Raw genomic sequence first — 25,356 nt, 5'->3', positions numbered from 1 at the left:
CATCTGGATTCTGGAAGACTTCATAAGTAACCCCCATGCCTGCCTGCTTCCATTTGCCTTGTCCTTATTTTTATCACCCTAAAAAGAGGTGGAACATTTGTTCCCAGGACAAGTATTGAGCAATTTTTTTTGAGTCTGGATTTTTCAGATGTTAAATCTCTCCTGATGTTTGAATTGATATGGATGCTTACTGGTAACACACGAAAGGAAGGAATTTTTGTTACACTTGCATTGTGCTCGTAATAACTGCATTAAGGTATTTAATTGGAACAACATACGCTCTAATGTACGGGTTTCATAATTCAGAGATGACTTTATATTGTTTCATAATAATGAAGTAAAGTTTTGCATTATGATCAGAATGTGTAGTTCAGTTATGATTATTTGTCACAGGGTGGAACCCTTGAGTCTGCCAACAGATAAACTGGCCCATTATATAGTCATGCAAATTGTGTTTATAGCATCAGAAACTTGCACTTTTTAAATTTTGTTGTGACTTGAGTTCCTTTGTACAGGAAGCACATCTGTAATTATATACTTAATGTTTCTCATTTTTAGCATTATGTATTAATTTATTGTAATCTAATAACAGTGTACATGAACTATGAGCAAGTAAATCCCTGATCTGTTTTCATTAGCAGTGGGACTGAAATTTCAGTAGGTAATAATTCATCAGACCTTGTCTTCATAGTGACATTGTGATAAGTCACATAACACACATTTCTCTACAGAGCTGCATATGTTTTCTGTGAATGTTGCTTGGAGGTATGGGGATGGTGCATATTTATAAAACTAAAGCCAGTAAAATTATTTAATGCATGTTTATAATGAGTTCTGCCTTCACATCGTGTTGTAACTATATAGTATTGAACCATTCCTAGCTTGGTATTAATTTCTTTTGCTGCTTAGTTGTCAAATACCACTTCTTTGTTAATATTTATGAATCTGGAAAAAATTATTTTGTTTGTAAATAAAAACCTTGCAGGTTCAAGGTTTGTATATAGTTTGAAGTAATTTCATCAGTTATTTTAAATGGATCTCTCAGTGCATTTCTAAAAAAGGTGTGTGTGTGTGTGTGTGTGTGTGTGTGTGTGTGTGTGTGTGTGTGTGTGTGTGTGTGTGTGTGTTAGGGGAGGGGGAGTAGCTTCTATTCCTCACCGAGCTGCACATTTCCTAGTAAAATCTCTCGTGGATTGAATAAAGGCGAATATTTTTGTTTTATTTGGAGAATCTCATGTGCAGAATATTGTTTAGTGATGTGTCCATGAATTGTAAGTTTGATTTGTTAATTTAACAAGCTGGATCTGTACATATAACATTCAAAAGCAATACTTTTTGGTTCTAAAATACTATGTACTTAAAATAGAAGTATATCATTTTATTTCTTTAGAAATATTGTTTTGGAGAACATACTTTGATTCCTGTTAATTGTGATATATATGTAATATCTGAATATTTGCTGTTAAAGTTCTCCGTAATAAAATTTTATTTTTTTATTTCTTGTGTTTGACAATGCAGGGAATAATATCCTCATTGTAATAAATAGTGCTTACTGATGCCTAGAATATCACAATTGTCATTTTTATATGATATTTATTTCTGAAAAGTCCATAATATGCTGTATGTTATGTAAAGCAGCTAGTACTTTCATTACAACAATAAGAGAACATACTGGCAGTAGATAAACTAACTGTGCTGATGATGGAAAATAAATGCTCTTTTCTAAATGAAAAGATTTTTCCAGTATCTTGTCTTTGGTGTTGGTGTGTTCTAAAATTTTTTGCAAAAATAGAATTTTTACATCTCATAAGTGGAGTGAAGGTACAGGTTATACTAGAGAAATTGATATTTGGGTGAAAACTGTGTAAAATGCTGCTTCAGAAATGTATGTATGTGGTGGCAGTGATCATGAAGACGACGACTTAAGTAGTCTAAAAGAATATAGTCTTTGGGGAACAAAAATTAAATTGATCATTCCACTCCACATATTGTATGAGCTGCACCTTCCTTTCTATAGTTCACATATAAGCTGCTTAAGAGCATTACTTCCAGATAATGCAGCAGATCTGACAAGCTCTTTAATACCAAGTATAATTTGTGGTTTGTTTTTATTTGTGTAGTAATTTCATTTCTAATGGTGCAGCTGCACTCCATTCCTTGATATGGTCAGTGCTTCGTTGTGGCATAGGGTACTGTTTATTTTCCTTGTTTTTGAAAGACTTCACGCATAAGGAAACAGCCATACAACAAATCATGGTGTGTGTTATTAACATGAACACATTTTACATTTGTCATTTTGTTGAGTGAAGTACTCAGCCATGATGAACATGGGTTATCAGGAAATGAATGAGGATCTTACTTCCATAATATTTTTTTAATAAAGTTGCTGACCTCATCTGGGTTTGAAACCATTAACTGTAGAATGATAGGCAGGCAACTATTTACTTCACTGGCAATTACCAGTAACAAGACTTTATAGTGCGGTCTTGTCTGATGATACACACAATGTGGTGTATGATGTGGCCAGAACAAAGTTTTTCCATATTGACATATTGTTCTTTCAGAAAGTGTGCTTTGATTATATCAGTGCCAGTGGTCATAGTGTACCCATGAAAGAAGGCAAGAATAATAGTGACACAGTTGGCATTTTTAATCCAAGGTTTGCATTTTCATGAAACAAATGAAATTGAAAATCTTCTGCATTTATATTTATTTCTAAATAATTATAGCTCAGGTGCTAGTTCTTCAATGTTCATCTTCTAATTTTTTTTACAAATGGAAACACATACAGAACAGTGAACAGCAGTGTGGATGGTTTGAAAATGTGAACCAAGAAAGGAACAGCTAGTGTTTGGGGTACTCATATATGGTGTAATAGTTGTTCACTTTTATAACGACATTGTTGGTATAGTAAATTTTGAAAATTGCAAAACTATATAAACAATCTTGTTGAAACGATGTGCATTAATATAAACTTGTCTTACCCACTTAAACTTCATGATCGTAATTGGATAGTTAAAAAAAGAAAATTAAGTTGTGTTAGTTAGAATATCCATAGCTATTAAGTGCCGGCTTTGAGTGTATTGGTTTATAATGTGATTATATTTAAAATTCATAGATAACTCTCTGGATTTGTGCTGTTAAGTCTCTGGAATTTGTACACGGAGAAAATTGGTAATTGTTGAGAGAGGGGGGGGGGGGGGTTTGTAAGCACATAGCATTCCAGAACATCGCTGACATTAACCCTCACTTACAAATGCACTTTTTGCACTCTACAGCTAGCGCACGTACTATTTGACAATACTGTAATTCAGCATTATTAGTAAACTGTAAATTGTGCCATAAACATCATGAAGTATGTTTTGTGGTGTGCTATATTGAGCCTTCCCTACTGTACATTCTGCTCTTGCTTTACCAGTCCCCACTGCTTAGTTAGTTCACGGTACTGTTACCAATAATGAAACTTCAGATGGTACACAATACACAGTTCTCGACACACACGAATATGATTTACCACAGTTTTCCCATGAAATGCAGTTTCCAGTAGTTTAATCCACTCGATCAAAAAGTAATGAAAAATGTAATAATACCATGTCGTTAACATTTACTTGCCTGTGGTACTAGTTGCTAACTGTCGTGGTTTAGAAAGAAATGAATCTCTTCTGGGTGTAAAACCTTACCTTTGCAGACAAAAAGAAGAGGGAAACACAGAGTAAAAGTATGGAAGAAGGGAAAATTGGTAAATGTCATCCTGAAAGATAGTGTTGAAAGTAACTGTAGTTCATCAATAATAAATCGTGTATTTTATAGTTTCAACAAGCATTAAATTTCGAAGGTAGATTAAAATTTCAGACCAAAGAAGAATAAACATAACTGTTTGTAAAAAGACTGGAAAAGAAATAAATTACACAGAAAGAACTCCACTGCCATCTTTACAATGACTGAAACATAGTGAAAGGACATAAACATCACTATAATGGAAAATATTGAAAGTTTTAGAAGTAAGAGGGGACAAAAGATTTTAGTTTCCAACATTGTTGCTGGCTTAGTCAGTTGATAATCAAATGCAGCATTCTAAAGTTAAGTGCATGAAGTACTCTGTGGTTTGGTCCTTTTCATCTTAATGGTGTAATGTGTTGCCTGAAAAAGGCTGTCAAGGAGAGTGAATTGTTTTTATTACTTTCATACACAACTTCATGGCCCTCATAAATACCTAATATTCAGTTAAAATACTGGTTTTACTTAATCAAAATAAAACAATGGCAAATATTTGGAGACAGTAGAAAGACTACATTTTATGGTCACATTTGAAAAAAACAGAGCTGGGTCCAGTAAAAAAATACACTGTAGCTGTACTGTGTGTCTGGTAAGTATGTGAAATAAGTACAGCAGAACCCCCAGTGTTCAGGAAATTCACACAGTATCTTATCAGCAACCAAGAGGATGCCTCCAATCCAGCTTTTGTGTGTGTGTGTGTGTGTGTGTGTGTGTGTGTGTGTGTGTGGGCAGGCGCAACGCTTTATAGGGGATCGGAAGAACCAAAAAAACTAAGCTTGTCATATGCTGCTCAAGTGCGGCATGATGTGGTACGTGTTAGATGAATACTGAATCTATCATCTGATATTTTAACATACTGTAGCCATCGAGAGGATGGCATAAGTAACAACAGGTAGGATTTAGTGAGTGTTCATCCTTTAATTTTTGCATGTGTTTAAATTATTTCGAGATAATACTTGAGCTAATGTAAATACAATTTTAAAAAATTTTGTGTCATAGTGATGAAATCTATGCATTTGGCCATTATGATGTTAGTCTTCTGGGTTATTCTGCAGAATAGATAATACTGTTATATTTTAACATTGATAGTTATCTTTTCTGGGTTCCATTTCAGGTATGAGGGTGTACGGGGTTTTTACAAAGGGTTGAGTGTTAACTTGACTCGTGTAACACCAGCAACAATGATCACCTTCGTTGTATATGAGAATGTGTCGTATTTCTTGCTAAGCTTCAGACGTGAACCAACCAGCCTTTAAGAAAATTAGACAATGAATGACCCAGAAGAGTTACCAACATTCCTTGCAGTGAAATCTACAAACTATGATATTGTTAAGCTTTAAAAGTTGTTCCACGGAGCATTTAAAATGTTCACTTTAATTTACGAAAAGATCCTATGAATAAGCAGTTTAGTGGCTACTGAGAATGTAAATTTGATTGATAGGACACATTAATAAAATCTAGTAATGTGAGTTTTTAATAATATGGATTAATATTGCTATGGCTGTGATTGTGTATATTGTAATATGTTGAGATCAGTGTGAATTTGTTTCACAGAGATCAAATACAGTAATAAAATTTTGTAATTTCAAAATGTCATTCTTGTCATTTAGTTTCAGGTAATTAATACTACTAACATTGTTTTTTAAAATCCAGATTCTGCCTGAGAATTACTTAGATTTTATCTCTCTGATTAAACAATAATGACATGATTCCTGTAATGATGAACTGTTAAGAGGGGATGCTGTCAAGTACTTAAATAAGAAACAATCTGTGTAGTCTGATTTTATCACGATAATGTCATAATGCGTATCTGACTATATCATGATAATGTCGTGTGTAAGGCAGTTTATATGTCGTGATGCCAGTGCATGTGTATTTCCTTGATTAGATCCTGCAAGAGAGTTAAGGCTGTAGGTGCTAAAAGTTTCATGAACAACAATTTTAGTGGAGAAAACCTTGACATTTGGCAGGAATTTCATAGGTGTCGTAGTGAATTAAATACACAGAAAATAATCTAGCAGTGAGACTAATTGCAGTTTGATAAATGTGGTTTCAAAAGTTTGCTTCAGATGCACAAATTCTTCATACTATTAAAACTAATACCGACAGAACTGAGTCAATACTGAAGAACAATACCTTTTTGAAGTCCATATGAAATGAAAGCTGAATGCAATGTGACAAGAGTAAAATTTATCATCCTTTCAATTGGTCTACCTACATCAATGAGAAATATATATTTATTCTGTGTTGTTTATTATTCTGGCTTCTGAATGTTTGAATATTAGGTAAGAATCCATGCAAAATGGTTACCATGGTTTCTAATATTGTATCAAACTCTTAAACCTCTCTTCTAAAAATACATATCTCAATAGTTTGCCTGAGCCCTGATTGGCATCACTAGAGAAATGAGCCTCTGTACAGAGGCCACATTACTCAATACATTGTTAAAGTTTAAAAATTCATACCTGTTGTTTGTTTATATTCGAAAGCTGTTTAGTGCAAATATTTCAACAGTTGTCTAAACCCTTTATGAAGTGTTGCCAATGTAACAAATTTGTTTTTTTTATAGCTATTGCAGAGTTGAAATTACTGAATTTAAATGGTATCAAAACTCCTTTTATACTCACTGACTTTTGAGGAGATCTGAATGCAATGACTGTCAAAGCCAGCATGGATAAAAGTCAAGTCAGTAGGGGGTGGATTGAAATTGTAAAATTTACCAATATTATCCAACATGTTATACCCAGTCGTGAAGCTCATACAGCAAAATCAGTAAATCAAAGTGCCAAAACTGGAAATGGGCAATGGTAATAAACCCAGATTATACTGAGTTAGGTTGACATTGCCCTTGGCTTATAGTGACATGTTAATGTCGTGCTGCGAGTGCAGTCTCAACGCTACTGATCAGCTGCACTGAGAATTTGACACTTGAGAAATCCTTGGTGAGCTCTACACCTTGCATCTGATTCCCAAACCTGCATCTTAGAAGCACCTGAAGTATTTTTTAAATCTTAATAGAAATTGTTAATTTCTCTCCCACCTCACCTTCTGAATTGATTACGTTGTGCTTTAATTTACAAATAAGTACAACATTTCTTACTTTCGTTATACTGTAGTACATACCATATAAGTGGGGTGTTATTAAAATATTAGCTGATTGTAATTTTAAGGTACTGAGTGTGATGGTTCAGGATATTTGTTTTTTTATTTATTCTTTAGCCAAACAGTAATATGTACAGTAGTTCAGTTAGTATAGAATAGTAGTTAAGAAACATTGGTATTGGGAATCTCATTTATATAACTGTTCACATTGTGTTCTGTTTTTGAGTAAAGTATCTTTGTGTATTATAGAAATTCCTTGGGAGTAGTCTACCCAAAATTTTGTTCATTGTGTTGGAATTAGTCTTGCTATTAAAATTTTAGCAAGAATTGGGTTTTTAGTATTATAAATGTTTGGGGAAGAACACATTTCTGAGTAAAATTTGTCATGAGATATGATATAGAACTTGCCAGCATCTCCTTGTACTTGTTTGTCTAAATATTATTGTTGTATTCACTGACTTTTCTAGTCCTTTGGAATCATTTTTAAACTGTAGTGCTTAATGTAGTAAATGTAAACCCTACAAATGTCCAAAAGGTTTCCACAAATAAATTATGTTGTATTTAATTTTGTGTGTAATTTATTTAATTTTACTGTTGTCCATGGTGTAAAATTTTCAAGTTTACTTCTATATTGTGAATTCCTTCACAGGAAACTAATACATCATTTAAGAATGTACTGCTATTATACAAACTGAATGCGAACATTGGGTATGTAAAACTTGATAGTAACCCACACAGATTCTGGTCTAAAATATTTTCAGCATTGGTGAAACAGGAATTTCATTCAGTATGATGACAGCAGTGCAGACGTAGTAGATAAAAACAACTGCTCCCTTTATGAGGCATGTAATTTATTTTCAGACTTAACTTTATTCAACCTTGTGGCATTTATTCACTAGTTAAATTGGACACTTAAACTGGCTGAAGAAATTTGAGGAAATAATAGCTTAAAATTGTAGAGGCTTTCATGGCCACTTGTGGACAAATTGCTTGTTGGCTTCTGTCTCGGTTACTTCGGCAGACATTTGACGATTTTTATGATGCTACCCAGCTTGGCCGAAATGTCAGAAAAATCATCAAACAAATGTCGACCAAAGAATACAAGACAGAAGCCAACAGGCAGTTTGTCAAATTATGGTTTGTAGGATTTCAGGTGAAAAGTTTTTCTATTGCAAAGGGAAGCAAAGTACAATGTACACTGATTTTTAGGAGACCTCTATGTTCACTTAAGCTGGCAAATTCACACAAATTTAGCGCATCCCACATTCATATTGGGTGAGGTGGAAAGTATGTGTAATCGTTCACATTAGACGGCAGTACTGGAACTGTAGACATCAAGCATGCATATTACCATTGCTGAAGATACGGTAACAGTTAGTGAAAATCTGTGGCAGGTATTGCCTGGTCATACAAGGGCTGGGCAAAACACCCCAAAAAATGGAAACACCCCAAAAAATGTGCTTTGGATCATCAGGACATTTATTAATTTCCAGAGAGGATTAATGAAATGTATTTGGTCACTTTTAGTTCTGTGTAATGACTTAAGAGAGTACAATGTTAGATACATATACTTATTGCCAGGCTGAGTCAGGACTGTCTGAAAACATTTCCTCTAGTAAGGAGCCTGGGATATTTTTATGACCGTCCTGCCCTCGTATATCTAAAAAACAGAATAAGGTAATTATTGTTAAGTGCCAATGCCTTCGACATTCCTCTATCTAATCTTCTTTTGTTGTACCTGATGAAGAAGGAACATTTGTGACTGCTGTGATATTCAGCTGCAGTATTCCTGATATGTGTGAAGCACTGTCAATGGCTGAAGGGTTGAAAGAAATTGAGGGGATACAAGTGACTGCAGAAAATTGAGAGTTCCTCAGCATCCGTGGGTTCGGACTGTAGCGTGGAGGGACTTCGGTACCTTGCCAGATGTACAACTCATCCGTGCACGCAGTGAGATAGAACATTAGCCACACCTACTGAAGAGCTAATGTCAATTCCAGAAGAAAAACCAATCAGCTGGTAGTGCATGATTTCTAGGAGAAATTTACTTGCGCCTTCAGAAACATGGCTTGTGATAATAAGCCAATTTGAGCTGACTTTTCCTCAGCTTCATGACAGTGACAATTTGTCTAGAGAAAGGGGCATGATTAGTAAGTTGTGTGCAACATATGGTGAATGGTTCCCCCATATAAACAGAGAGATAATTAGAACTTATGCCTTGCACATTTATTCGTTTGTTCTGGCTTTCATTTTTAAAAGAGAGTAAGCACATTTGAGATAGATCATTGAAAAAAGGGAGAAAAAAATTGTGTATGTCATCACAATAATCAATTCAGTGCGTAGTCTGTTTTGTAAATAAAAGTTGTATATGAAGGTATGTACATTTTTGACAGAACCATTGTACAAGGGTTGGAACTGTAATAGTGGCAACTATTTATTTACAGCTTGTACAAAATAGATACGTGTTTCAAAGTTTTACTGACCTTCAAAGAAGGCACCAGCATTGCATATAACCTGTTGCCAGCAATGTGGAAGTCGTAGGATACTCTTAGCAGTGCCAGTTGTGTTGACAGTTCGAGCGGCATGGTCTATTGCCCGATTAATTTGTAAGAGTTCTGAAGCAAATGAAGTGAAGTGTTCCCTTCAGTTTAGAAATCGAGTTGAACTCACGAGGGCTTAAGTCAGGCGAGTTCAGTAGGTGGTGTAGCACTTAAGCAGCCCCATCAGTCAAACAAATCAGTAACAGCTTGCACTGTATATGCTTGAGCATTGTCCTACAAAATGATGGTCAGGTCTTGCAGAAAGTGTCATCACTTTTGTCTCTATGCTGTTCATTTTTGGAACACAACCTATGACCAGCTTAGAGACAGAAGTGATGACCCTTTCTGCAGTACCTGACTACGTACAGTGCAAGCTGTTACTGATTTGTTTGACTGATGGGGCTGCTAAGTGCTATACCACCTATTGAACTCGCTTGACTTAAGTCCGCCCAAGTTCAACTCGATTTCTAAACTAAAGGAAACACTTCACAGCATTCGCGTCAGAACTGCTACAGATTCGTTGGGAAGTAGAATGCACCGCTCGAATTGTCAACACAACTGGCACTGCTAAGAGTATCCTACGACTTCCACATTGCTGGCAACAGGTTATATGCAATGCTGGTGCCTTCTTTGAAGGTCAGTAAAACTTTGAAACATGTATCTATTTTGTACAAGCTGTAAATAAATAGTTGCCACTATTAAAGTTCCAACCCTCGAATGTAGTGTAGTTGCCTGTGATATTATGTTGTGAAAACATCTGAATTTTTTCGTGCATTACTAGACTGATATTACAAATGTTTTCACATATTTACAACATTGCTTGGCAGCTTCACTGCAGAGGAGAATAGGTAAGTAAACTTTTTTATTTATATAATTGTAACTTACACCAATTATGCTCTTATGTAAATTTATTTCAGTGTGACTAAACTAATAGTTACCAGTTTATTTGAGCCAACGTTTCGCATTTGAAGTATATGTCAGTGTTGTTGTGATCTGATATTTTACCGAGGTGTAAGGCATAAGCTACGATAGAATATAAGTCATCAATTTTTACTTTAACGTTTTAGCTGCTGAACAGCAGATGACGTCTACATTTGACGTAAACAAAATATTTTGCAAAAACTTGACATAAGCGAGCATGCGGTGTCACCTGCTCGTAAACAGCTGCTTTCACACTGACGTCATAACATCAGCCAGTGGCCGAGCAGAGCACTTACTGCACAACCTTATTATTTATTATCCTTAATTAACTCATCCCACCAACAGTTGACATGGGCAGCCTCAGAAGGATTGAAATGTTCTCGATGGATTTGTTACTCAAGTGACATCCAGTGATTAGTTCCCGTTCAAAATCACTGAGATTTCCTGGCTGACCCTTTCTGCTGTTACTGCTTCTCTAATTACAGCATAATACTTTCTGCCCCTTTTCATACTGACGAGTCTGTCACTTATGACACCTAGTGGTCAGTTTTATAATACATAGGAGTACCAGATACTTTGATGCAGTAATGTAATAGACAAACCCCACTGTTATAGACCATTGGTTCACAAGGAAAAGCAAAATGTCTGACATTGAATCAAGGACACTGTTGATAAATCTGGTGAATAATGTTTATATGATTCCCTCACATTTCTCACAGTTGGTCAAATAGCAGTCATAGAAATTATTCATCACTGACATTCCAACTGGCATCTAATTGTGGTTTTGTCCATTATAAATGGTTTTGTGAAAGCTTGTGACTGCAAAAAAGTTTTTTTTTTTTTTAAAAAAATAACTTCTGCTACCAGTCACAATTTTTTTAAATTCATCTTTTACATTATGTGTTTCGGAAAATTATTCCCATTTTCAAGCGCATATTGCTCTTTGTACTATGCCATTTTCAAGTAACCTCACACATGGGAAACAGTATGTAAAAATGGCATAGTACACAAAGAAAAACACACCTTAAATTGGGAATCATATCCCCGTAGGTGCCGTGGAAGATGTGAATAAAAGAAAGCTGTGACTGGTAACAGAAAAGTTGTTTATAAACAAACACATTGACATCCAATTATAATACACGTGCAGCTCCACTCAGTGAGTCCATGCTCATATAGCTGCTTGCACTTTTTGGTTTTGTCCTAGTTTTCAGTGGTATCACCCTGAGTATCATCTAAATAACTTCAGAGATACTTCCATTTTTCTTCCCTATGTTGCCTGGATTGTTATTTTAGTAGTTTAGAGTTTTGTAGTAGAGTGCCGCTCAGATAGTTTGATCTCTTGTTGTTGCAATCTTCTGTAATTTTTCAGTTGTCTGTGCTCCTGATAGCACCTTTTTTCATAGTATTATATTACACAGATTTGCACTGTAGGAAATGAGGTGTGTGCAAAAACAAACCACAAGGGGAAATGACAGCTGTCTAGAAACAGATGGATGTTGACTTGGCTAGGGTTAACTGGCTTCATACTGCTTCAGTGACATTGAGGCGCCTGTGGCGAAAGCTGTGACATCTCTGGTAAAACTGTAAACCCTGACGATGTCACTGTGTCTTCTGAAGCACAAAATCTAATGTCTCTCTCCACTAACTGCATTGAATAGCAGACAGTGGTGAGATTGTTGCCCTCTTACATCTTATCAAGAGAAATGAGGTGTTGCCCAGAGTTGATACACACCTTTGAATCAGCATGGGATGCCAATTTGTAGAGCCAGTGGTCAATTTTCTGTCAAGTCTGGATGTGCTCAAAAAGTGGGTTTGTTGATTATTGGGAGGTCCAAAACAGTGATAGAAAAAATAGGGCTGATAGTGGAAATAGAGAAATAATGATCTGGTTAAAGAAAGAGGCTTGTGTGCGCTTGTTAAGTTTGCCAGGAGGTCTTGTTAAGAGATGTGGAAGAAGCTATGCCACCATTTATTGAACGCACCTGATTACAGATGCCACCCTGGTTCTGAGGCTACCCTTGGCCCCTTTAAACATTTGGCTGAATTGGTGAAGGCAGCAAACGTCACACACTGGGTGCAAGTGTGAGATACAATTTGCAGCATCTTTTCAAGGTTCCCAGAAGTCCTAAACCAGATGTTCAGATGATTGTTGTAATTTAATAGGCAGAGTTCTCAACCTCTACCTCGGGTGGGGAATAGTAGCTCCCTTCTTAATTGATCAGGCCTGCGCTATACATAGGAATCAGTTCTTGAGTAAAGAGTTTGTGCGACATTCAGAGGTTTGTTTTCTTTTTAAAGTTACTTATAAAGAGATAAAGAGGGAAAGACTAGTCATGTTACTTTCAAAGAACTTATCTGCGGATTGGAAAGAGAAAATGTTACTGTGATTATTAATAAACTGCAAACCACACATAGTAATGATCCAGAATTAATCTAGTGTATTAAAGATAGTAATGTCCACATAATGTTAGGAACAGGAAGTGAGCTTAAACTGGACGTGGATAGCAGTGAAATTCTACATTGCGATTGGAATAAATACAGAACTGACTAGAGGGCAACATATTAAACCACACTGTAACTAAAAGATTTTAACTTTCTGAATCAGTTAATGTAGAGGAGGGAATTGATGATAAGACTATCATAGCATCAGTGACTACAGGTTTCAAAAGAAATGTTATGAAAGACAGGAAAATATTTTTCCTTGAAGACTGACAGGAGATACATTGTGGACTATCTGGCCAGTTAACATCAAGAAATCATCTCTGGAGCTGAGGATGTGGAGCACAAGTGGATAAAAATCTAAAACACTGCACAATAAATGTTAAACCTGTATTTGGTAAGCAGGTTTGTGAGAAATGGCAAAGGCCTGCTGTGGTTCAGTAGCTGTGTTAGAAAGCAAAGATAACTTCGTAAAATTTTTAAGCAAAATTAAAGCTTTGTTGATACACAGATGAACAAAGTCAAAACAAGCATAAGGAGAGCAATGCAAGAAGCATTCAGTTAATTATAAAGTAAACTTTTATTAACTTATGAGCGGAAAAAAATCTGAAGAAGTTCTGATCATATGAAAAGTCATCCTACTTGCACTGAAATGGGAAATGGCAGACGGCTGAGGTACTAAATTCAGTCTTCTGAAATTGTTTCTGTGGAAGATTGTAATATGGTTTTCCCTCCATGATTGCACAAGTGTCAGACTGGCAGATATTGATAAAAAAATCAATGACAATCACTCAACATATTAGGGGCAACTGGAAATGAGAAATTGTATGATTATAGATCATAGAAAAGATCTTTCTCCCCTACCAGCGGCAGTTAATCGAAGGTCGCTGGAACAATGAAGTGTCCCAAGCAGTTGTGTAGAGATGTAAGTCATCTTCCTCAATCTGTTATAGAATTATGGAATGTATTTTGTGATTGTGTATTATGATCCTATTGGAGGCACAAAATCACCTGCAGGATTCATCATGTATTCTACAAACAGTGACTTTCTAAAACACGGCTACCTCTTTTTGATTTTCTAAAATTTGACAACCCCTCTCATTCTCCACGAGATCCAGAAGGTTGTAGATAAACAGCACTGAAAATTTATACAGTATCCCTTGTTGCCTAGAAGGAATTCAGTATACGTTCACCTTATTACCTAGTGATTAAAATTTAAACTTCGAAAATACTGAACAAGCTTTGTGATTGGGCGCAGGATTAACTTAAAACACCAGTATATTAGGGAGTATTCATCAAACTTCACTTGCAGGTATTACAGGAGAGGTGTTGTGCATATGGTCAGGTTTCTGTTAAAATTTTGAGAATATATGTTCCAAGAAAATGCAGGCAACATTTTTATTGACAAAAAGGGCGAACTGTAACTCCGTGCTTGGACCCAGATCATTGCCTTTTGCATTATTACAGTGCCTAAGATCATTGTTTGTGAAAGTCAAGGATTCGGGTTCGTGAAAAAGGCAGACTGAATTTAAGACTGGTCGTTAGGAGTGTTTGATTTGTCCAGTTGGTGAAACTGAGAAGCATAGGGGTATTGGTTTGAATTCGTTTGGTGTAGAAATTTAGGTTGCTACAAAGTGTAAACTATATTACACAATGGAAGATTTATTCTGGATGTTGTAAGATCTATAATCCTCCTCATAAAAGATAACGAATACACCAACCGATTTTATTGTGATCATGTATCTTATGCAAGGATATAAGTGAGAAAGGTAGATCCTCAGATGAATGTATACTTGATTTATTTATTTTTCTTTCAAGTGGAAATGGTGCATATCATTCTATTTCTTAAATACTGACCCTCAAAATTGTAATAGTAAGCTATTTATATTATTTATCGTCCTTGGACCATTCAGTACAATAATATCGGACATGTCATGTATAATACAGAAAGAATTACACAAAACATAACATAATAGGACAGGATTAGGCGAGGATAGGGCAGAAAGTCAGTGATGGCCTAATGAATAGAAAAATCCCAACATTGACCTTAGCCAGTTAGGAAAAACACGGAAAACCCAAGTCAGGAAAGCTGGATGAGGCACAAACCTCACTCCTCCCAAATGCAAATGTTATGTTACATGTTTAAAAAATAAAAAACATATGAAAACATTATGGAACACTGCTGAAAAGTGTTAACACATGAACAGCTGCCAATACTATATCCACTACAACTAATCTTGCCCCACATCCCTTTTCTGAGGAGATATTGTCCACTGAATCTGAAACAAAGAAAACAGAAAACCAACAGCAGAAATATTCTTTTGTGCACACTACCACAGCATAGATCAAATAGTACTCAACAACAAATAAGGCTTAGTGCACATGTAAGCTAACATATCCAGTTTCGTTGTAAGAAAGCTTCTCAACAACAAATGATTTTAACTCTGCACTGAAAGTCATTTCCATCTCCCAAAATCTTTATGTATGTTGGCAGTGCATTATAAACGACGCCAAAGTAGGTCACATCTTTGAGTACAAGGTGCTTTTACTTGTTTTAATGGAGGGACCCCACAGCTGCAAGTGTTACAACTATGGTAATTGCTATTCGCTTGCAGGTCGCTAAGTTTAGGTCTTATCAACACAGATTTGTGTATGTTCAGGAAGGATACAGTAAGTGCACACAACTTTTTAAATAGATTTCAGTGCACCCTAGCACAGCTATGTGATAAGATTGAAATAGTTCTGTAATGTAAAAATTTCATTTAAGTGACTATTGGTTTTACCTCAAAAACTATTCCATAAGGTACAAGGGTCTGGAAGTAACCAAAATAAGCCATTCTAGCACCTTCTGAGGAGAGCAAACTTTAGAAATTATTCTCAGAGAAAAAAGCACACAACTGAGTCTGGAAGAGTTTAGTTACCTGGTCTTTTCAGTTTGTCTTGATCAACGAAGATACCTAAAAGTTTTGTTCATCATACTTTTTCTGACTTGTTTCCTCGCATTACTAGTGGGTGATCTTGGTTTTGATTCATTTTTCCAAACTGAATGTAATTTGTTTTGCTGGCCGGCATGGCCGAGCAGTTCTAGGCGCTTCAGTCTGAAATTGCGCGACTGCTACGGTCGCAGGTTCGAATCCTGCCTCGGGCATGGATGTGTGTGATGTCCTTAGGTTAGTTAGGTTTAAGTAGTTCTAAGTTCTAGGGGACTGATGACCTCCGATGTTAAGTCCCATAGTGCTCAGAGCCTTTTTTTTTTAAAAGGGTTACCTTGTTGGTATTGAACCATTAATGTGTGGACTTGAGGACTTGCTCAGTAGTTGTAGACAGAGATTCCTTAACATTGTTCACTATTACGCTGGAGTCATCTGCAAACCACATGATTTTAGCTGCAGTTTCTGGCAATGTCATTTATATAAATAAGGAAGAGGAAGGGGGTGTAACACACTATCCTGTAGTACCCCTATTTCCACTTTCTTTGCAACAGATACTAATCTGATTTAATGACTGGAATGAGCGTTTATGAGATCCAAACCTATGATCTATTTTGCAAATATAATCTAAACCACCTATTTCCTGTCCCTTTTGTCCCCCATTGCTTCCAACTTAATTGAAAGATTTCATGACTAACGGCATCAAAAGCTTTAGAAACACTACAACATTACTGTTGTTACCCAGGTTTCAAATTATTTCATCTGTGTAATCAATTATTGCTGTTTCCATACTTCTGCCTGATCGAAAATTATGTTTATTGCCAGTCAGTAGAGTGCAGTCGGGCAACTACTTAATAATCAACTGTTTCATGATCCTCACAATTACTTTAGAGAATGCTGAGAGGAGTGATATGGGTAAATAATCTTCTACTTTACGCATATTACCATTCTTGCAGGAAAGGTATTACTTTCGAGATATTCAATCTGTGGGGAAACACTTCCTCAGTGAATGATAAATTAACCATGTGAGTCAATGGCTTTGTAATTTGTGAAGCAGTACGAATGACAAGTGACACTAGTACTTCATCTACAACTGCTGACATTGAGGATTTGAGGCCTTCAATCATCTTTAAAACTTGTTGGAACTAACCTCATGCTGTATGCACGTGTATGATACATAAGTTTATTGTAATTTGTGAAATGCAAGCTAAGTGTTTGGGAACATTGGTGCAGTTTGGCAGGTCTTTATTGGCAATATTAATGTTATCAGCAGTTTTAAGCAATTTTCTGCTCTTCATGTGCCTTCTCAGTTTCACTTTTTACAATATTCTATACAGATTTTGATTTCTTGCCCAAAAATCTTATTATGCTATAGTTTTTAAGTAGTTTTGCCTTTGCAATTACCTGTCGATGTATTATTTTCTAATAAGTCTTCACATATTCTATGAACTAGTGATCTGTGGACTTTTCACTGAGAACTGATCCTTTTAAAGTCCTACAGGAAGTCTTAATCCCTGACACAATCCAGGAACTAGATTTAGTGACCCAACATAAGTAGACTCGGGCCAATTTCTTTGAAAAACATGTTTCATGAATACAGATGAGAAAGCATTGTTAGTAACTGATTGTGAAATGAATTAAAACCAGGATTCATAACTTACACTATCAACAAAACTGGCACATTGTTACGCAGAAAAAATTCTTCTATAAGAAACAAGTAGACTGAGGCAACAAAGGTCACGGAATATCTCCTAAAATCATGTTGGATCTCTCTTTCCCACATGCGGTACAACAACTTGACTTGGCATGGACCCAACTAGTCGCTGGATGTCCCCTACAGAAATATTGAGCCTTGCTGCCTCTATGGCTCTCCATAATTGCAAAAGTGTTGATAGTGCGGGACCTTGTGTACAAACTGACCTTTAGATTATGTCCCATAAACATTTGATGGGATTCATGTCAGGTGATATGGGTGGCCAAACTTATTTGCTCGAATCATTCAGAATGTTCTTCAGACCAATTGCGAAGAGCTGTGGCCCGGTGACAGTGCACTGTTGTCCATAAAAATTCCTTTGTTTTGGGAACATGAAGTCCATGAATGGCTGTAAATGGGTCCCAAGTAGCCGAACATAACCATGATCGGTTCAGCTGGACCAGGGGACCTAATCCATTCCATGTAAACACAGCCCACACTATTATGGAGCCACCACCAGCTTGCACTGTGCCTTGTTGACTACTTGGGTCCATGGCTTTGTTTGGCTATCCCAGACTCAAAATCTACCAATTATTCTTGCCAACCAAAATTGGGACTCATCTGACAAATACATGGTTTTCCAGTCATCTAGGGTCAACCAATATGGTCACAAGCCCAGGAGATGATGTGCCGTTAGCAAAGGCACTCGCGTCAGTTGCTTGCTGCCATAGTCCCCTAATACCAAATTTCGCTGCACTGTCCTAAAGCATACATTCGTCTTACATTCCACATCGATTCCTGTGATTATTTCATGGAGTCTTCCTTTTCTGTTACCACTGACAACACTACACAAGTGCTGGTGCTGTCAGTCATTACATAAAGGACGTCAGCTACTGAATTGTCCATGGTAAGAGATAATGCTTGAAATTTGGTGTTCTCGACACTTGATGCTGTGGAATACTGAATTCCCTAATGACTTCCAAAATGGAATGTTCCATGTATCTAGCTCCAAATACCACTCTGCATTCAGATTTTCGTAATTGCCTTTATGTGGCCACATTGGAAACCTTTTCACGTGACTCACCTGAGTACAAATGACAGCTCTGCCAATGCGGTGCCCTTTTATAACATGTGTACACTATATTACCGCCATTTGTATATGTGCATGTCACTATCTCTTGACTTTTATCACCTCAGTATATAGATCTATTTCTTTCACAGATTTAGATGGAGTTTTAAAGTTGGGTCCATTATGATCAGATAGCCCTAAAACAGTGTCAATAATGTATCTCTCTCTCTGTGGTGTCCATAGCTGAAAATATGTTGTATATAAGACTGTCTGTCCTGTTTGTTGTTCGTATTGGGGATATTTATAAGAGGAAGCATGGTGAAGCTGTGCAATACATAAGGAAATAGCATCCTTGATGCAGAATAATTCACAAGGTTTAAATTAAAACCTCCATAGACAATTATATTGTCTCTTTCAGTAAATATTATGTCCAGCAGAGACTTCAATTTATTAATGAAGGTATCTCCTTTCCGCACTTGATCTGTATACTGCTTTATTATATTACGTGATCAAAAGTATCTGGACACCCCCAAAACCATATGTTCTTCATATTAGGTGCGTTGTGCTGCGACCTAACTGCCAGGTACTCTATATACCCTACAATGATTAATGTTAAAATACTTAATTCAAAATCCCTGCAACAGTGCTCCACAATGCACATATCGTCAATATTGGCATTGTTTACAGCAAGTTCAAAAGATTTTTTCCTCAAACTCTTGGATATTATAGCTTAAAATTTAAAACCCTGTAGAACAGACAGTGGTGACAGCTGTACTCACGTTTTCTGTGTTATATCTGATTTTGAGGTGGAGTCTCAGAAATTCTTGAGCACTACAGGTTTTATGTGGCCTTGTAGGTCTTTCCTTTGGCTGCATTGTAATGCTAATTGCAGCAGCTCCTGACGAGGCTGGATCATCATCTGCTGGCATTGTTGGGCCTCCGGCTGCCAGTGCAGCCCTCTGCAGCTGCATACACTGCTGCCGATGCCAACATAGAGCCCTCTGTGCTAGAGGTGACCTGGCTTCTGCGGCAGGTGACCTTATCTCTGTAACAAATTCACAGTCTTCCTTCCAGTGTATTTTCTTGTGAAAGCGATGAGTATTGACTGTTACTCTTCTGCTGGCTACTGTTCCTGATCAGCCCAAATATTTGAACACTGTCTGAATATGAGTTTACCAGAAAGTTGCGGAGTAGTCTCCTTGTGTAAATATATCTTCAGATTTTCTCATTTACTTTCCCTACAGTTTCTGGTTTTGACAAATGCTTCTTGTGAAGCAAAATGCTTTCAAACTCCGTCTCATTTGATGGAATCTCTCATTCGTCCCCCAAGGATTTCTTTTTAGGTTGTGCGTAAAAGAAACCATATAGGACTTCAAGTGCAATAGTATCACCATCTGAAATCCGGGCGGCGGTAACTGGCTGATCTGTTGTGTGGCTTGAGGTGACAGTTTGGCAGAGTTGGTTAAGCTAAGAAATGTGAACGTAAAATAAAGTCTGAGTAGTACGGCCCAAGGTCTTTCTTTACTCTATATTTAATGTACTTTTAATCATACACAGGTAAAACTGTGAAGTAATTCAGAAAAGCTGTCTCACATAACAAAAAAAAAAACTTTGAGAAATACTTTAGTGCTTGTTACAAGTAGTGTGTGTACACCAATTGTAAAAAAAAATGTAATGGGAAGGGGAGGGGGGATGGCACCATGTACCGTGACTTACTAAACAATGGCACTTGGCTGAACTAATTGTAATGAATATTGGATCTCATTACAAAGGCAATACATAAATAATAAAATCTCTACTTACAAAATGCTGGATGATCTTTTATATACAGGGTGTAAATTTTAAGTTTACAAACCAGAATAACTCGAAAAATAAGCTTCTCACGAAAAAATGTGTAGAATCCAAAGTTTATTTTTTTCGAGGGGGACATCTGCCGGTGCTAAAATTAGCCCGCCACCCCAGCCCCGTGGGGGTGATACGGGAGGCAACTTTAAAATTTCAAATGGGAACCCCCATTTTTATTGCAGAATCAGATTCTACATAAAAAAAACTACGTACATTTTGTCTTAAACATTTGTTTTAATTCTTGGTAGTTGGCGCTGTAATTCAAGAAAATCCATCTTCTCATTTTTGTGTGGAAAATGGTTACAGATAAATAAAAAATACTAATTTACTTCGTAAATTTTGATTCGCTAAAACTACAAATCTCTCTCTCTCTCCCTATAGGGTGGGGTTTGAGAGAGAGGAATTAGGGTTTTACAAATGTTGACAAACAAAACTTATCCGAATCTACGGAAAAAGTAATATGTGAGTCAACATTTGTAAAACTCTTATGGTTTGCTGTCGAAGAAGGTGGTGGTGTTGCATGACAGTGCACAGCACACGGCCCGTCACATTATTGAAACCATCAACAAGATGAAATTTGTGGTAATTGGAACACCCTCGCTACAACCCAGACCTTGCTCCAAGTGACTTTCACTTGTTTGGGCCGCATAAGGATACTTTGCATGGTCGCCGATTTGCCTCAGATGTGGACGTGCGAAATGTGGTGTAAAAGTGGCTTCACGACCAACCGAGAACCATTTATTTGATAGGATTGCGCAAGCTTGTTGACCGGTGGGCCAAGTGAATTGAGGAGGAGGGAGATTACATAGAATAATGATGAGCATTGTATGCTCCTAGCTTCATGTTAATAAACGGTAGAATGAAAATTGTAGATAATTTTTGACTTGCCCTCGTAAAAAAAGTACTATACATATAAAACTGGGTTTCCACATGCAACTAAAATGATACCCCAGCAAATCACATGACGGCTTACATGGCAGTGGTGCCGTGTGCTGCTGTTTCCGCACGCTGCCGTAAAATTCTAGTTGGGCTGCCTTGAATGTAGCATCAGCTGGGATTATTCGGACGAACATCGGTGTTGTCATTCAGGTTATGGCATTGGAATTGAGACGAGAATCCAATAAGAAGAAGAGAAAGCATAACTATTGGATTTTAAAGTGGATTTTGCGTAGATATAACGCAGAGGCATCAAAGACAGTTACAAAGGAAATAGCACTCGTAAAGGAAAATCCATTCTTGAGCCAATTTTGAATTTAAAAAAAAAAAAATTCGAGTAACTGTTGATATGCGTATTAAAAAATCCAGTACTCACATTAGATATCCAGAATGAGCGAAACTACAAGTGACACTTCGATATTTTGCATCTACATGTACATCTACACACTGCAAACATCGTGAAGTGCGTGCCAGAGGGTACATCCCATCTTACGTCATTAAGGTTTTTCCCCCTTCCATTCACGTATGCAGTGCAGGAAGAATGATTGTTTAAATGCCTGCGTGCGTACCTGTACTGTAATTAATGAAATCTTATCCTTACAATCCCTGCGGAAGCGATATTTAGGAGGTTGTAGTATATTCTTAGAGTCATCATTTAAAGCTAGCTCTTGGCACACAGTAAGTAGGCTTTCTCGGAATGATTTACGTATATCTTTGAGTCTGCCAGTTTCTGTGACGTCTCTGTGACACACTCACATGTATCAAATAAATCTGAGACCATTCGCTTGCCCTTCTCTGTATACGTTCAATATCGCCCGATAAAAGTGTTACACCAAGGTATTTGTACGAATAAACAGATTCCAAGTGTGGCTCAATAATATTCTAATCACATGTTTCTTTCGTATTTTGTAGTGCACAATTTTCTATTTCGGAACATTTACAGCAAATTGCCAAACTTTGCATCACTTTGAAATCTTATCGACATCTGACGGAATATTTATATAGCTTATTTCAATTAGTACTTCATTATAGATTACTGCATCATGTGTAAGAGGCCGGGGAGATTATTATTAATATTTTATACAAGGTCATCAATATACAATGTGAACAGAACGCGCCTGAAGTAAATTATACATCTGCTGTGATTCTCCATCCAAGAAAACTTGTTGCGGCCTCCCTACCAAACAATTCTCAGTCAAATCACAAATTTCGCCTCGATATCATATACGATCATAATTTCGATTGTAAGTGAAATGCGATACTGTGTCAAATGTTTTTCGAAAAAATCAAGAAATATTAAATATAATTCATTTCCTTGATACAATGTTTTGGAAGTTAGCCAGTGGTGCTTCCAGTTTAGAACTGAGTGATTTACATTCGTCAATATCAAAAGCTAGAGAATTTCGATAGCCACCACCCTCAAGAGGATGCACACTGTTGTGCAAGGGTTACTGAACGCTAATTTACTATGGCCCTCGTACATGTACTAATGAGGTGGCTATTTCCACATAAATTCAATTGCTGTAGAAATTGTGTGATAACATCTCCAAAATACGTGAGCTGGGAAAGGAAGTTGGGTTATGAACACGAATAAAGAAGAAAATGTGCTAAGCTATAATAAATAGATTTATTCGCGTGAGGCCAGAATTATAACTTGGATCTTGACACGGAATATTAGAGTAGCTTGTTGTTCAAAAATCATGAACATGAGCAAGAACTGTTGCTAGTTTGCTAACAATACATGCCCGTATTCTTAGTTTGATTACACTAAACATGCTGTGGACTCTACTGTGAATAGAGATCTATTAATACACACATCAAAAAAAGTTTTGCATCACCTCAGTTCCGAGAGTTCCGGAACCTGTACAGAAAACTGGAATTGAGATCAACATAAACATCATTTCCGTCCTTTTTATTGCACATGAAAACCACACATTGCAAATTGTACCACAATACAGCGAGACCTTCAGAGGTGGTGGTCCAGACTGCTATACACACCGGTACCTCTAATACCCAATAGCACGTCCTCTTGCATTGATGCATGCCTGTGTTCGTCGTGACATACCATCCACAAATTCATCAACGCACTCCTCAGCAGTGATCCGGCCTAGATCCCTCAGAGTGGTTGTTGGGTCACGTCGTCCATAAACAGTCCTTTTAAATCCATCCCAGACATGTTGGATAGTGTTCATTTCTGGATAACATGCTGGCCACTCTAGTCGAGCGATGTCGTTATCCTGATGGAAGTCATTCACAAGATGTGCACGATGGGAGCGTGAATCGTCGTCCATGAAGACGAATGCCTCTCCAATATGCTACTGATATGGCTGCACTATCGGTCGGAGGGTGGCATTCACGTATCCTACAGCCGTTACGGCGCCTTCCATGACCACCAGCGGCGTACATCGGCCCCACATAATGCCACCCCAAAACGGAACCTCCACCTTGCTGCACAGTGTGTCTAAGGCGTTCAGCCTGACTGGGTTGCCTCCAAACACGTTTCCGACGATTGTCTGGTTGAAGGTATATGGGACACTCATCGGTGATGAGAACGTGATGACAATTCTGAGCGGTCCATTCGGCATGTTGTTGGGCTCATCTGTATCGCGCTGCAAGGTGTCGTGGTTGCAAAGATGGACCTCGCCATGGACGTAGGAGTGAAGTTGCGCATCATGCAGCCTATTGAGCACAGTTTGCGTCGTAACACGACGTCCTGTGGCTGCACGAAAAGCGTTATTCAAAATGGTGGCGTTGCTGTTAGGATCCCTCCAAGCCATAATCCATAGGTAGCGGTCATCCACTGCAGTAGAAGCCCTTGGGCGGCATGAGCAAGGCATCTCATCGACAGTTCCTGTCTCTCTGTATCTCCTCCATGTCTGAACAACATCGCTTTGGTTCACTCTGAGGCGCCTGGACACTTCCCTTGCTGAGAGCCCTTCCTGGCACAAAGTAACAATGCGGACGCGATCGAACCGCGGTATTAACCGTCTAAGCGTGGTTGAACTACAGACAACGCGAGCCGTGTACATCCTTTCCTTGTGAAATGACTGAAACTTACCGGCTGTCGAACCCCCCCCCCCCCCCCCCCCCCCCACCCTGTCTAATAGGCGCTGCTCATGCATGGTTGTTTACATCAAAGGGACTGTGTCTGTTATACAGTATCCACAGTCAATGTCTATCTTCAGAAGTTCTGGGAACTGGGATGCTGCAAACTTTATTTGATGTGTGTACTAACGTGGAATTTATTCTAATCGGTGATGGGACACTTTACCGAAACCACAGACGTATGACGTGAAGCCGACGGGTGCAGGGTGATGATGTCGAAGCTGCAAAAGCACATCATACCGTTTTCCGTAATTCGGAGTGGAACACAATTAATTCGCGGCCGGGTGAAAAGTTCATTTTCGACCAGGCTTCCAGACGAGTACAACTCAGCACGAATTTCTCCATGGATACAGAAGAGATAAAGCGACATTATTCTACGACCGTCCACAAGCTAGTCATGCTTTTCTATCTCTTGCGCCACCACACGGGCACCCATCCTGTTGTTCTCAAAAATTGCTAATCCCGCCATGGCAACAAAACCGTTGCCAATCATGACCCCGAAATGGACGCTCTATGCTCCCACTATAAAAACAGAAAAATGCCCTGCGCCAATCTTAAGGGTTTGCACCAAAACCAAAAGGCGGCTTTGAAAGTGAGCATTCGTTACTGTCCTCCCACCAAGCATAGGCCTCACTAAGTCCGCGAGCGGGCCTATTCGAGTGTGGAATGCAGTGATAGAACATGTAAATTTGCTGATCTACGATGCGCGTCCCGCAGAGCCAGAATTCTAACACACCAAGCAGTATGGTCACAGCAGCCCAGCACGCTGTCGTATGGCTACAAAACAAGGCTTCCAGGAACACGAAGAGAGCGAGCTGCAAACCGACGTGGCCGGCGCCGACTCGGGGCGACCCGGCGACTACATAAAAGACGAACTGTGATTGTGAGGCCCTTCGCCACTCTCACATATTGTCCTCGCTTCCTTCCCGGAATGTCCCCGAATGGGCACATTCACGGAACCCCTGGCTACCTTACCCCGGCTGAATGCAGCCGCTGCTT

The 25,356-nt window shown here is 37.9% G+C and overlaps 1 protein-coding gene across 1 annotated transcript in view; it reads left to right on the top strand.

Moving 5' to 3' along the window:
- LOC124599848 (mitochondrial folate transporter/carrier) overlaps positions 1-7,444 on the top strand; it is a 63,017-nt gene extending 55,573 nt beyond the window's left edge. The window contains exon 6 of the mRNA XM_047136112.1: positions 4,892-7,444. Within this exon, the coding sequence (XP_046992068.1) occupies positions 4,892-5,033 (142 nt within the window). The 3' untranslated portion in view covers positions 5,034-7,444. The remainder of the gene's footprint in view (positions 1-4,891) is intronic.
- The last annotated feature ends 17,912 nt before the right edge of the window (positions 7,445-25,356 follow it).

This window comes from Schistocerca americana, chromosome 1 (assembly GCF_021461395.2).
Source record: "Schistocerca americana isolate TAMUIC-IGC-003095 chromosome 1, iqSchAmer2.1, whole genome shotgun sequence".
Classification (NCBI taxonomy): domain Eukaryota; kingdom Metazoa; phylum Arthropoda; class Insecta; order Orthoptera; family Acrididae; genus Schistocerca; species Schistocerca americana.
The sequence above is the reverse complement of the archived record's forward strand: the minus strand, read 5'-3'. Positions and strand labels throughout refer to the sequence as shown.